Raw genomic sequence first — 14,852 nt, 5'->3', positions numbered from 1 at the left:
TTTAACTTGTTGTGGTTTTCGTTTACCAATAACCTTAGCTATGGGCGGTTCTTAGAGCATTCCAGGTAGCCGATTGCCTAAGGCCTCTCGAAATAAGGGGCCTTAAATATTAAATGGTGTTATTCAGGTTTGGTTTCGAGTAACATTTTTTAAGTAAATTGTTCGTAAATCTTCTTTATATTTAAAGTAATCTAATGTTACAATATATTTTTTCTTCAAAAAGAAGAAAATTTTTTATCTTTTAATATAATCAAGGACCGCATTTTAAAAAAAATGCAAAAATAAATAAGGCATTTAAAATCTTTGCTCCGCCTCTACCTATAGCAAAAGTTAAAATTAATTTTCTTTTTTATATTATCTTTAAAATAATTAATTAAAAAATGACTAATTATATGGTCTTTTTTTATAATATAAGACGAAGTGTAAAAACAGTTAGTATTTTCCTATATTTTCGGTTCGTTGCAGTAATAGTTTATTCACAAAAAAATTAAAACCTCGTGTCCAATTAGTTAATTAATACACATAACTACAACAAATTTAAATTTTCTAAGTTCACACAAGCCAAGAAGATTCTCAAAATATAATTCAATTTTAGTTTACAATGTTCAAGATATTTCATGAAATATTGAATTTGCTTGTCTAGACATTAATTTAAAAAATTCTGAATAAAAAGTATATACATGTATTGTAGTGTGTACTGTGTACCAATTGTATCGATCCACCTTTCATGCATTTATTCTAAAGGAAGAAATTATTGCAAACTCAAGTACTCCATGTACTTTCACTAGCTAGCTAGCACTTCATAATCTTAATATAAATACTTCATATGTTAAATATTATTTGCTACATTATAAGATAATGTACTACTATATTTATTTATCATTATAAATTTGTGATTTATTTTTAATTTATAAGTTAAGACATAGTCAAATATGATCTGTTTGATTCGTCTCAATAGAAAAAAAAAATTTTACAATTAAGAGGATATATTAACCCAAAAAATCTTTTTATAACATAAGCTATAAAAGAAAGAAAACGTCACCCAAAACACAAAAGAAAGGCAACAAACAAAACAAATCGACCACAAGAAAGACAAAACAAACGAAAACCAAGGAAGCCAAATTATATAATAAGGCTATCTTTACTATCATCCTTAAGTCTATAAGCAACATAAAAACTGATAGAGTTAGCCACATGCCGAGCCGATAAGACTTTCACTTCAAAGATCTTGGCATTCCTTTGGAGGCATTCCTTTGGAGCCAAGTTTGGTATAATATCCCAGTCTAAACCATAACAGAGACACTAGCTTTGGAGAACTTCCTCTTGCACAACTTACTTATCAAATGCACCTCATTCTTAAAAGAAGAAACCTAAGGAAAGAGAATATGACGATAGATATAATGATAGACCTCCTGAATGAAGCGACATCCATGAAAAAGGTGATCCCTATCCTCCACCCCAAGCCAACACAATACACACTGAGTATCTCAATACAAAGATTATTAATATCGAATTTTTATAATTTTTTATTATTTATAATTAGAGATATTAAGGATTAAATTATTATATTGAAGTGCATGAAAAGTCAAATGGTGCAAGTATTTTGGAACGGGTGAAATACATAGTCTATAATATTATACTTGTTATATTTGACATTGTACATAATTTAATGAGCTAATTTAATTATTTTTTTATTGAAATTTTATCAAGTTAATGTTATAAAATTATATGATTAAACGATTCAAACATGATCTAGCTTGACTATAATTTTTCTTATATATTAGCTGCAAGAAATGAAATAAGTTTGAATGATAAATACTATTAAAATCCGTAATATAACAATTATTTCAAAACGGAAGAAGTACTACTCCTCTTATTTAAATCAAATGTCTCATTTGATTTTGCACAAATATCAATGTACGATTTTAACTTTAAATATCTCTAAATATGCTTGATTAAGAATTATAAAAAGTTCAAATCTTTAAAATTTACATTCAAGCGAATTATACAAAATCGCACTTAACTATACTTTTATTAAAATATAAAATAAAAGTAATTAATAAATGATGTAAAAAAATTAGACATTTTTGTACAAGCAATTTGCAATGAAGCATGATTTGATGTATACAACCAAATTTCAATAATTTCCTACCAAACTTAAATTCAAATTAAAAATAAATAATTTTATTTATTCCTACTTTTAGATTTACTATAGTTAAGGATCATAAGAACGAGCTAACAAACATTAAATAACTTATAGAGATGTCATCGCTCCCTTAATACTGTCCAGTGAAAATATCAAGATTATTTCAACAGTCTGCACTGTCATCATTGACAACCCAATCAAGTTTCACATCTGGATGTTGTAGCTTCTCAGCAAAGTCGCTAAATATTTGTAAAACAATAAAAAAATTTACAACAATTCATACAAGTGATTCTAACCCAAAAAAAAAAAAGAAGTTACAAGTGTCACTTCGCCGGCAACATGCATCGCTTGCTGGGAATCGTGACAACTTTTTTAAAGCCTAAACGTCATCACCTTTTTTATTATATTGTCACCCTTTTTTCAATAAAATTATTAAAATATTCTAAAATTTATTTTTAATTATAAAATCAACCATTTTATTAATAAACTAAATTTATTAATAATAATTAAATTAAAATAAAAAATATTAATTTAAAAAAGAAAATAATTTTTTAAAATCGGAAAATAAACCTAATCACATATTTTGTGTTGAAATTTCATACATAATCACTCTTTTGGCCGAAACTTTTGATAGCAAAATCACATTATTGCAAAATTTACGGCATTAGAACCTAGACTTTAAGGTCTTTCCAATGATATATTATATGCCCAACTCCGATAACCGAGCGAGAAATGACGATCGTTTAAAGTTTGTTTGTGCTGAAATTTGATACATGTTCTATCTTTTCGCAATAACGTTTTATAGAAAAATTATATTAATGCAAGAATTGCGGTATTAGAAACTAGACTTCAAGAGCTTTCCAACGACATATTATATGCCCAATTCTAACAATCGAGCGAGAAATGACGACCATTTAAAGTTTGTAGTCATTTCTAACAAACAGTCGCGCATGACTGGATCACGGTATGGTCACATAAAACGCGCAACCAGACCGCGGTAGAGTCGCGCGTTTTACACGACCATAACTCGGTCTGGTCGCGCGTTTTACGCGATCATAATGCAGTTCGGTCGCCCGTTTTACGCGACCATACCGCGGTCCGGTCGCCTTTTTTACGCGACCATACCGTGGTCTGATCGCACGCGACTGAATGTTAGAAATCACTTCAAACTTTAAACGGTTGTCATTTTTCGCTCGATTGTCAGAATTGGGCACATAATATAACATTGAAAAGCTATTGAAGTCTAGTTTCTAATGCCGTAAACCTTCCATTAATAAGATTTTTCTATAAAAAGTTATGCCCAAATGATTGAACATGTATCAAATTTCAGTACAAACAAACTTTAAACGATCGTCATTTCTTTCTCGGTTATCGGAATTGGGCATATAATATATCATTGGAAAGATCTTGAAGTCTAGTTTCTAATGCTGTAAACATTGCAATTACATGATTTTTCTATTTAAAGTTATAGCCAAAAGAGTGAACATATAATTTAACACAATCATATTGATTCCGCTATTGATGCTCATTTTAGTTGGCCATTGTAATTCGATTTTTTGTTTTAGCTTATTTTAGTTCAATAATTGTTCGGAGAGAGTTTTCAGAGAGATGTTAAAGATTGAAGGTTTACAAAGTAATCAGGGACAATCTTAAAAGTTCAATATATAAGGGGTAGCGATAAAATGAAAAGGGTGGCGAAGTTTAATAATGCCCTTTTTAAAGTGTCAACCATAATCAAAACATAATAATTGAACCTTTCATATGGAATGAAAAATTACATATTCAAAAGAATGTGTTGAAACCTTATTATATCTAATTTGAGTACCTATTATAACTAGTTCAAATAACTATTGGAACGAAAATAAGTATAAGAACGAAAATGTACAGTCGTTCGATGTTCAATTTTGAAATATCTACAAAAGAACGTTCAATACCTCATTCTTTTCAAGCAAAAATTATCTCATTCTTTATGTCTATATTGGAGGAAATAACACGTCGGAGTTCAAAAATCTAGTAAGATAAAACTAACACAATATTACTCCATTAAAATAGTATAAATATAATTCTAAATAATAACATAAATGAATATCATAAATGAAATACTTACACCTACTATTTATATCCTAAACACTTACTATATATACCCTAAACGATTACAACATATACCATAAACAGCTACAACATATAACTAATATACCTACTACAATGCAAAAACACCTATTTTATAAACATACTAAAATCCTAATTCAAATACATTAAATACCTACTCTATGTGAAAAAAACACCTAATAGATATATGTTGAACAAATAAGTTAAAACTTATGCTACCTCTTGAGTTTACAAGTTCACAACGCATCCTTTTGCTCACTTGGCCTTAGGCTTTGACTTAGATACGTCAAGTAGTTGAGAAGAACCATCCTTCCTCTTCAAAACATCGTCTTTTACATTGGGAACTACATTTTTCGAATTTTATATAAAAATGGCAAGAGGTTTTTCATCCTCAAAGAATCATGAACATTATCGAAGGTTACATTTTTGAAAAAATAATTAAAAAATGAATTTGTGTCAAAACTGAAAAAATTTATAAATCTAAACCCTAACAAATTTCATACATCCAAATAAAAAAAAATAATAATAATAACAATTGATGTGAAATAGAAACAATGAAGAAAATTACTTGTTAGTTATGAAAAAGCAAAAACAAGCGAAGTATAGAATATTTGCTAGAAAAATCGAGAGGAAAAAGGCGACAATGTAAAGAAGGGTAGTTAATGAAATTTAATTTGGAAAATCATTGAAATGTAAAAAAAATAAGAATTTTGAATTTTTCTGCGATTGTCTTTTCTCAAGTTTTTTTAAAATTTTAAATGGGCTGAGAACATCTCACGGTGAAACGACCTCAAAACAAGAAGCTCGTAAGCTAAAATTTTTTATTATTGAGCTATTTAACTCAAGTATGAAGTATGTCTCAAGGTGAGACCGTTTCATTCAAGAATTTGTGAATAAAAATTAGTGATAACCCATTTGTTCTCTTAAATTTGTCCAATTATTCAAATTTTGTCCCATTAAATTTAACTCATTTTGTTTTTTAGATATGACTCCTTTTACTTTTACTTTTTATATTATCTTATTTTATTTCAAATATCTCGCCACATTTATCCAATATACCCAAACTCATAATATCTACATCCAAATTATCTTGTTCTTGGACGGAGGAGTATATTGTTGAGTTTTGAGGGTTCTACGTGGAAAATTTGAAAAAAATAAGATGTTTTAATAATTTAATTCCAAAAATAAACTTCGTGAAAACTTTATTCCCAAAATAAGCGTCCGTATATCCCAACCTAGACTTGGTGAATGTCGCTCTTACTAACATCGAAATAAAAAAAAATAGTAAAGCCTCACGTCACTGTTACTAACAGCGACTTTAAGGTTAACTGGTCAACTCCTTAATTTCGCAGGTTAAAATGAGGAAGTAACTGAAAACTGTAAACTTAAAATTAGTAAGAACTGTAAACGTGAAATTTTTTTTTTTTTTTAATAAGTCGCTGTTAGTAACAGCGACATTCACCAAGCCTGGGTTGAGATGTACGGACGCTTATTTTGGAAATAAAGTTTTCACAAAGCTTATTTTTGAAATTAAATTATTAAAACATTTTATTTTATTCAAATTTTCTCCACAGGCTTAATAATAAGAAAAACTTATGACATTCAACCACAATAACAACTGAAAGGTATCCGAGCCTAATAGGGTTGAACACCTGTCACAACATTCATTCTTTAAGAGTTAATGCTAACTGGAAGAATCAATTTTACATCGCCTTTAAATTGACTCAATTAATTAAAATGGTTTTGAATTCAAAAACAAAATTACCTGAAGCTAATTAAACAATATGAACATATAAACTAAAACTGTAGCACATTTTCCTCCAAATCTAGCAATACAAATTGCATAGGAGCAAATCCTTTCTCTGCTGACTTCTGTTGGTAATCAACCTATTCTTTCTTTTCGGAATAATACACAAACTTGAACTTGTACATTTCTTATTTTGATGATTATACCACATTCACATTGAACATTAGAGAAGGAAGCTGCTCTGGTCCATGAACCTAGAAATGGAAACAAAAGCAATCACCAATCTTATGAACAACGGTTTATATCTGTTTATCGTCCTCAACATACCAAGCGCCTCTGTTTATTCGATCTCGAGATCATCAACCTTTTGTGCTTGTGCTTCCGTGAAGCTGCTGTCACTGGCAACTTGTTGATCTAGCTCATCCCAGCCACCGAATTTTGAGTTGTTTCTTCTACCCTCTTTAGATGAAGGATTATTTGTTGTCCGCCATGATTGATACCCATTGGTAGAACGTGGACGGAATCTTGCCTCTCGAGCTCCCCAGTTTCCCCGATTGGCCGTCCCTCCAAATGGATTCCTTTCACGTCTAGACCTAGACCTGCTTCTGGACCTGGACTTAGACCAGGGCCTGAATTCTGGGCTAGAACTTGGCCCTCCCCACATTTTATCCATTACCAAAGAAAGAACAGTTTGTCCTAGGGGAAGCACTACCGCCATGATCAATGATTTTGATCCGGTGCCTTGAAGTGTGGATATCACAATAACTGGAATCATCCAACCAAAGGTTCTGAATATCTGAATACCAATATTAAGAGGTTAGATTTTCACATATCCCAACAGGATGATTGAATTGTACACACAACAGTTCAACATAACAGAAATGTTTCGGTCTTGGAGAGTATAAACTATCACGATAAGAAAGTCAAAGCGTTCCACACGCAGAGTGGAAAGAAAAAAGAAAGTATATAAACCTACACAGGATATAAACAAAATGGCTTTAATGCTTAAAAGATATAAATTTCTAACATGCATGCCATAAAATATAGCCACCCAAACAAAAAGGTAGTAATTGTCATTGCTCACGAAATTCATACTTGGGGATCTTGGAAAGGAAAACAAGTGCATCACTAATGTTTAATTGTTAGCTGAGGCCGAATGATCAATGACCACCTTATCAATCAGATAACTACGCCCACATAAGTAACAGTATAATTTTAACTATATCAGAGGATGCATTCATCCAAGCTTCAAGTCCAGTTGACATTCAAAGACTAAAAGTTGACAACATAATAAAATGTCACTTGAAAGCATAATAAATAAACCACCAAGTAGAAGTTCGATAGATTTGGCTTTTCAAAAATATAGTCAAACTATTGCACATTTAATATGAAATTGAATCATATACTATGATATCAAGATGTATAATAGGAATTATAACATGACATATTATTCCTGAGGTCTCCTCAGAAGGACTCTTCCTGCTTTGATAGAAAAGAATTACTGTAGCCAGCAATGAATTATTGTGTTAAGCCAATTAAAAGTCATAGCAACATCCCCCAAACCATCCATCCCAGTACCCCATCCTGTGTATTGTATTCCGTTTTATGTCTACCTACAACCTTCAAATGTTCCATCCACCAAAAACTATGTCAAATCTTTCGAGCAAACAACCGTACATATTTTTTAAATAGGCATAACAACCCAAACTTCGCGACATATTTTCTTAGCTGTTGATTTTTTAAAAATCCAAATGGCCAAAAGGACAGGACAGCGCTACCCAGTGAGTTAAGCTACTTTATCTGATTGGATATTTCATATAAAGGTTTAGACTTGAGCAAAGAAGCCCTCTATCTATTTTCTCCCTGTTTGATACATGCAAAACATGACCTAATAGCATCGAACTCAACATTTTTATCATTCACTAAACCATAGGTAATCCAAAGTCCAAACCAACATTTATCCTGTGCATTGAAATACCTGAAAGGCTGCAATGCTACCCCAGCTGTTTGATACTTCACTTTATGACAGAAAATCATGTGGATGTAAAGCTAGGACAGCATTCGGAGGAACGAAAAGGGAAAATACCTGCAATGGACGGAAAATACAGGCTCAGACCCATGTTACTTGGACTCGGGTACTGATGTCGGATACTGGTACGTGTCCAAGTGTCAGATACGTCTAAATAATAAATTTTACTCCTAAAATGAAGTGTCTAAGTGTCATACCAATGTCCTAGCATCAAGGGTCGGACACGGGTACGTGAAGCAAAATGAAGAGTCCGAGTAACATCTTAGACTATGGTCTAATATAACCTACTTCATTTTGGAAGTGATTATGTAAGTGTTCTAATAGCTTAAGTAGTTAAGAGTCAAGATTCTGAGGGAACTATTGAGAAGCAGGGTTCAAATCAAGGAGTTGATTTTTTAGAATTAATACCCATATTGTGAGCACCTACCATGCTTATTCTTTATTTTACGTCTCTTCCACATTTAAGCAATCCCTTACAGGGTATTCTCATGAAAATACTGAAAGAAAATATCACAGCGACAACAGCAACAGCATTAGCACAGAGACAACAGAAGCCTACAGCAACACTACAAAGACTTTCCCCAAGATTCGAACCTTGGACCTTCAAACGCCACAGCTGAAACAATACACCAACAGCACCATTCTTCACCAACAAGCAGCAACTATAGTATTTAGCAGCTTTGCCCCATCATCTTCTTCAAATCGCAACTAGCAGCAACAATCAGCTACTTCGCAGCAGAAAAAGCAGCAGCAGGTCCAGAATTAGGTTGCACCTCGCAAGCCCCATCGCACCTCGCGACCTAGCATCAGGCTAACAGCAGCAAAGAGTTTCAGCAGAACAGCACAAAGCAAGAAACAAGACAGCGCCTAGTCGCACTACGTGAGCCAGGTCACAGATCGCGACACTGTGCTTTGCACCACGCACATCTTTCTCGCACCACGTGAGTCCTTTTGCCAAAACACACAATACGCTTCACGCTTTGCGACTACTTTTTGTCCCAATCTATTAAAACCAACTTTTCTTTCCTTTCCTTCTCATTTGGGTTTTGTGTTTTCGAAGCGATAAGGTTGCAGAGTAGCTTAGATTCACTTTTGCAGCTCCACCTCCTTTCATCATTTTTCCCAATTAGCCAAGTAATCCCACCTTTCTTTATGTTCTACAAATAGTTTAAAATGAATTGTAGTAGGTATCATCTTCTGAAACTTCTTCAAAAGCCCCAATTTTCTTTGATTTTCTTAAAATCTTATCCAATGGAGATTTTGGCTTAATTACGTGTTCTCGAGTAAGATTGGTGATTAGCTTCTCTAATTGTTGCAAGTCTCTTTTAATCTAATAATTTGATTGTTCATCTTTAATTTGGTTTTTGGCATAAAATTGATTAGAGAGTACTACTTGATGTTCATGTGAAAAACCAATTGCTAAATTCAAGCTTACAAACTAATTGTTCTAAAGTTTTAAATATTAGTAGCAACTTAGAATCTAATTTGATTAGTTGATTCATTTATGATTAGAATCTAAGAATAATCCACCATTGTAGTGAATGCTTAATGCTTCCATTAACATTACTATATATATTGCTCTGCTTGTTAATGTTGCAGTTGAATTAAATTCTATCTCTATATTGGATGAATTAGTCAATAGTAAGAGTTTAATAATCACGCTGATCATATTATCAAGCTAAGAAAAATTGAAGTTCCACTTCACAATAGAATGCATTGAAAAAAGATTGTTGAAGACATAACAACATTAAGGTGAGAAAAGAAAACCAATTGAACTCAAGAAATCTTCTATCATTGGTATTTTCTTAGGTTAATTTTGCATTTACTTGTTATTTGTAGTTTATCAATATCAATCATCAAAACCCCCTTTTGTTAAGCATTAAGTAATATACTCTTTACATCAAAACCAAGTCAAGTACTGGTTTCCCTGATGATTCGTCCCTTGCTTCCACTAATTACGTTAGTTTAGGAGTAAGTGTATTCAATTTTTGGATACGGCAGATGAATAAAAAACGTCTTTCAAAGCGATGAACTTTACAAGAAGAAATTTGTAAGATAAATTATCACTAGGCAAATTTTGACAAAATTTAGCAATGAAGTAACATTGTAAGCAGGTACACTGTGAGTGTATCACTGAGTTGAACAATTTGTGTCCATAGCAGTGTGTGCACTATAGTTAACTAATTTAGCTAACAATTTATAAATGGATGGAAGGGGCTACAAGAGCAATTGCTGAGACCCAGAAGACGGGCGTGCCAGCAAGTGACATTAAACATAGTAAATTGGATGAGGAAGAGCAAAAGGATGATAGCAGAAAAAGTAGGTTCAGATGATGCTGCAAAGCTAAAGGGCATAACTCCATGATTTTTTTACAGAAAACTGGAGTTAAATGACTCTACCTGATCACCGAGCAATAAGTTATTTGAACCATGTGACTAAACAACCATTTCCTTAATATGTCCTTGATATTTGTATTAGTACAAGATGATAAACTAATGACCTTTCTACTTGCATCTTCCCATATCATTACTTTCTGCCCATAATCCACATTCCAACCATGCGCTCCCATTTCTAACTCCCCTGTTACACTCAACTGCGCTGAGGCTTTAATAAAGGAAAAACAGAAAAAACTATACAATGCAACAAAAAGAATTCAAGCTGATAAAACATACTCTCATTAAGCTGATAGTCTGACACATCAACAGTTAATCTAGTTTTTTTTTTTTTTTTTTTTTTTTTTTTTTTTTTTTTGCTAAATCACAATAGGGAGTAAGCATACAGTTTTCTATCTGAGCATTAAACGCTACAGCTTAACTCTGATTGGGGAAATATTACCGCACTTAGATAAGACAAAGGCTGATATGTCAAGCATTTGCTCCAAAGGGCAGGAAATTTTAATGGAGTTGAATATTCACAGTCGGTTTTTTTCGTTACAGTGATGTAAAAAACTATAGCTCTTCATATTGAGGATCATTTATTAATAGCCTCCATTATCATTGGATTAAGGCTCCAAACGCCTTCTCTACAATGATTGGAACCCTCTTAAGTGTCAAATAAAATAATAAGTTTCTATGAGAAGTCATTTCAATTGATCCTAAAGTTGATATCTCATCCCAAGATACTACCTCAATCAAAAATGGTAGTCATATAACATTCAAAATGTGGTTATATAGATGGAAACAAATGAAAAGGTAAAGAGAAAGGAAAGGATGCAAAATCTCTCCTTTGATAGCACAAAGGAGGGAGGAAAAGAAATGGAGGGATCTTCATTATAAAAATAAATTTCTCCAAAGGGAAGAACTTTGGATTGATAATTAGGACATATTTCTATCCTACCCATAGTGTAAAAACAAGGACACATCACATCACATCAGTCGCATTGTAAACGTTTTCAAAATAAACGAACTGATATTTCCCATGTTGTAAAGGTGTAAAAAAAACCCGCGTTTAGGGCCGAATTGAGGGATATCTTATAGTGTCAACCGATATTTAGGCGTTACAAAAACCGCATCACTCCCGTTACCGCATTTTTACACTATGATCCTACCTTTCTTCCTTTAATATGTTATACAAGTATAATGTTCAGTGGCGGTCCAAAATTTTTTCCTATGGGTTCAGAATCTACTAAATTATGAGTATGAAAATTTCAAATTTTAAATCAAAATTACAAATTTAGTTTCCAAAGCAGTCAAAATCATGAATAAGAATTATGAACTACAAGAACAATTTAAAAATGAAAATCATAAGTGCAAATATCCATGATCCGACAAAAATAAACTATAACTCAATCAATATTTTAAATCTCAATTTAGACCTTACAATATAATGTTCAAACCATATCAATTCAATTAATTAAACAAAAAGAACTTTTATACTGATTAAACAATAAAGTTAACTTTTTGCTAATAAAACATTTTAAAGTTTATTAAGTTCAAAATTTTTTAACTTAAAAAAATTTCAAACCTTACAAACTACTAATAGAAGAAAGTATTGGTGGCCCAGGGTCTCAAAGTTCATTTAGTAGAAGTATAAAGGAGAAAAAAAACTTAAAATACAGGTGTGTGAGGACTTGATCCTCTGACTCCTGATATGAAAAACTCAATCCTTTCCCACTGAGCTGCAAGCATTCACTAGAAAGGAATTGCGACAAAAAGTATTTAAAAGTTGTTTTTTCAAAACCGTTTAATTTTTATTAGGCTTTAGTATGGGTGCAGTTGAACCCACTGAAATCATACTAAATACGCCAAGAAATATTGCTCACTCACTTAAGTAATACCATCATTTCAAACTGCTATGCCAATTTTTACTTTGAATGAAATATCACACAAGACACAACATTTTAACTCATTTTCCTTTGAAACTAATATCATTTCAAATTGATAAGCCAGAATTCACTTCCAATAACATCTAAGTAACATTATGAGACCTACCATCATTTCAAAGCGATCAAAATTAACATGTATGTACAAAATAAAAGGGGTGATAACTAGTTTGAATGAAAGCAGTATCTAACACTCCTACTTGGTGAAATTGCTTAACGGAAACTACACAACCATGGAGTATTGACATCTTCAAATCTACATCAGTCATTTGCCTCTGAAAGACAGCCTAAAATGGGTAAGGGGATTGAACAAACGCAACCTAACCCTCTACTCCAAGAACACATAGTCATCCCAATGAGAAACTCAATATTTCGCAAGTACCATAGTTAGTTTACTTGTATAATCATCAATTCATCACAACTACTTAATGCAACATATACTGCAATTATAAGCATAATGGAAATAACAAACCACTTAAATAGTTTGCAAGACCCTACAATTTCCTAAACTATAAGTACAGTATTTCTACTTCTACAAATTTATTTCATTAAAGAACTTTATCAAACCCCGAATACAAATCCTTAAAATTCAGCATTAAAATAGGTTAAGTTATCCGAATAATGGATGAGAGACAAAAAATGGATACCTTAAAAAGCCAGTTAATAGGAATTGGACTTTCATCCCATAATCCAAAGTCCAAATCATCATCTTCGTCGTCGTCGTCATCGTCATCGTCATCGTCATCGTCGGACCACCAATTCCCCCGCTTCTTTCTCCTCCCAAATTCGTCTTCAAATTGGAAACGACGACTTCTGAAAGTGATAAAATTGGAACTCCAATTGAACTTAGAGGATGATAAGCAATGGGATCTTGAGAAGAAATTAGGGTTTTGGATGAACTTAGTATGGGTCGAAAATAGATGATGGAGACAGCTAGGAGATAAGTGTAGAATGAGAGTGCTTCTGATCCCCATAGATATGATCCACCCCTCCCATTTCTGGGAGTCTTTGTTGTTCGTGGCTCCTAAGTCCTAAGAGAGGGATAATTTGTGAAAACGCACCGTAATCAATTTCCATTCACAGTTTACACGAATTGATATTATAACTTGGTTGTCGTCTAGTCATTAACTCATTATTATTGCAAAAGTTTCAAATTAATCAGCTTGATTTTTAAATCAGGTAATTGTTATAACTAAGATTTTCTCTCTTATTATTGAGAGTAAATATATATGACAAATAAAAGTCAAACTAAAGATTTATTTGGATTAAGAATAAATATTTAAGGGGTTAAAAAGTCAAATTAATAATAGAAAATTAATTAGAAATGTAACTAAAGTAATTGAAATAATTATGAAAGAACTATAATAAGAGTAAACCAAAAAAATAAACAAATTTCCCTCATTTGAAATTCTCCCACCCTCCTCTAGCATAAATTTATACACGAAATGAGAGAGCTAATTGCTATATTTTTCATTTTTTTATTACTTTCTAAGTAATTCTTCCATCTCTCTAACAATTAAATTTCTTAAATCATTTATCTAACTAATTTTGTTTTCCTATTTTGACTTTTATTCACCCCTAAAATTTTTACACTCAATTTAAGCAGACCCTAAAAGAATAAGGTTATCAGAGTAAAAAATTTACAGAACATTGTTGTCATATGTAAGAAATAGCTCTAAAGTGGTGTAGTATATTAAATAGAAGAGTTAGTCCCCTTATTTTGGAGATAAATATTTACCTTATACCCTAGTGGATAGAGGGGAATATTTTCCTCTTTCTCCTCTTAGGGTTGATCATATACATTTTTCTTTTATCTTCCTAATATCATTATATCCTTTATCCTTTATCTCCTCTTTTAAATTCACATTAATTTATCGTTATTTCTATAATTTAACTTTGTTTTCCCCTTAAAAATTTACCCTCAGTATAAGAATGCACATATATCAAAGTGGTCTAAAAATATACTCCCTCCGATCTTATGATATAGTCCCATTTCCTTGGGCACGCATATTAAGGGTTGTGTGGGGTCCATGTAAAAGGTGGTAGTTGGGTATTTTTAAGTAAGTGGATTAATTGTTAATGATTCCCTCTTTTTTGATTAATAAAGTACATATAATGAATTTTGAAGGGAAAATTGGGTTTGACATTATTTGAGCTTTAATTGAAATTAATACATTTCCGAATTTTTTATAATTAAACAACCATTAAACTAGTTAATTTAAATTACATAAAATTACATCAAATAAATTACAAAAACCGTCAAAATCATAAAATAAGCTAAGTCTTCAATACGTCCTTGATTTCTTCAACGTTTTTTGAACGACAATTGAAAACGAGCAACCCTCTCGCCACATGCGCATACGGATATTAAATCTTTCGTTGACTTCAGATTTATAAAAAAACAAACACGGTATGCATTTAGTGTTGAAAATTAATTAAATAACTACAAAAAATCTAAATGTTTCATTTTGAAAGGAAGCCATCAATGACACTGGAACAA

At 31.9% G+C, this 14,852-nt stretch overlaps 1 protein-coding gene across 1 annotated transcript; it reads right to left on the bottom strand.

Annotated features, from left to right (window-relative positions):
* Window positions 1–5,867: 5,867 nt before the first annotated feature.
* LOC130797322 (uncharacterized) lies at window positions 5,868–13,440 on the bottom strand. The gene is made up of 2 exons (XM_057659884.1): window positions 13,000–13,440; window positions 5,868–6,798 (listed from the first exon to the last, which is right to left on the bottom strand). The coding sequence occupies exons 1-2, from the start codon at window positions 13,324–13,326 to the stop codon at window positions 6,343–6,345; spliced, it is 783 nt and encodes a 260-aa protein (XP_057515867.1). The 5' UTR covers window positions 13,327–13,440; the 3' UTR covers window positions 5,868–6,342.
* Between the last annotated feature and the right edge of the window lie 1,412 nt (window positions 13,441–14,852).

The sequence above is a fragment of the Amaranthus tricolor genome, chromosome 12 (genome assembly GCF_026212465.1).
Source record: "Amaranthus tricolor cultivar Red isolate AtriRed21 chromosome 12, ASM2621246v1, whole genome shotgun sequence".
Taxonomy (NCBI): Eukaryota; Viridiplantae; Streptophyta; class Magnoliopsida; order Caryophyllales; family Amaranthaceae; genus Amaranthus; species Amaranthus tricolor.
This window is presented reverse-complemented; position numbering and strand designations above follow the sequence as displayed.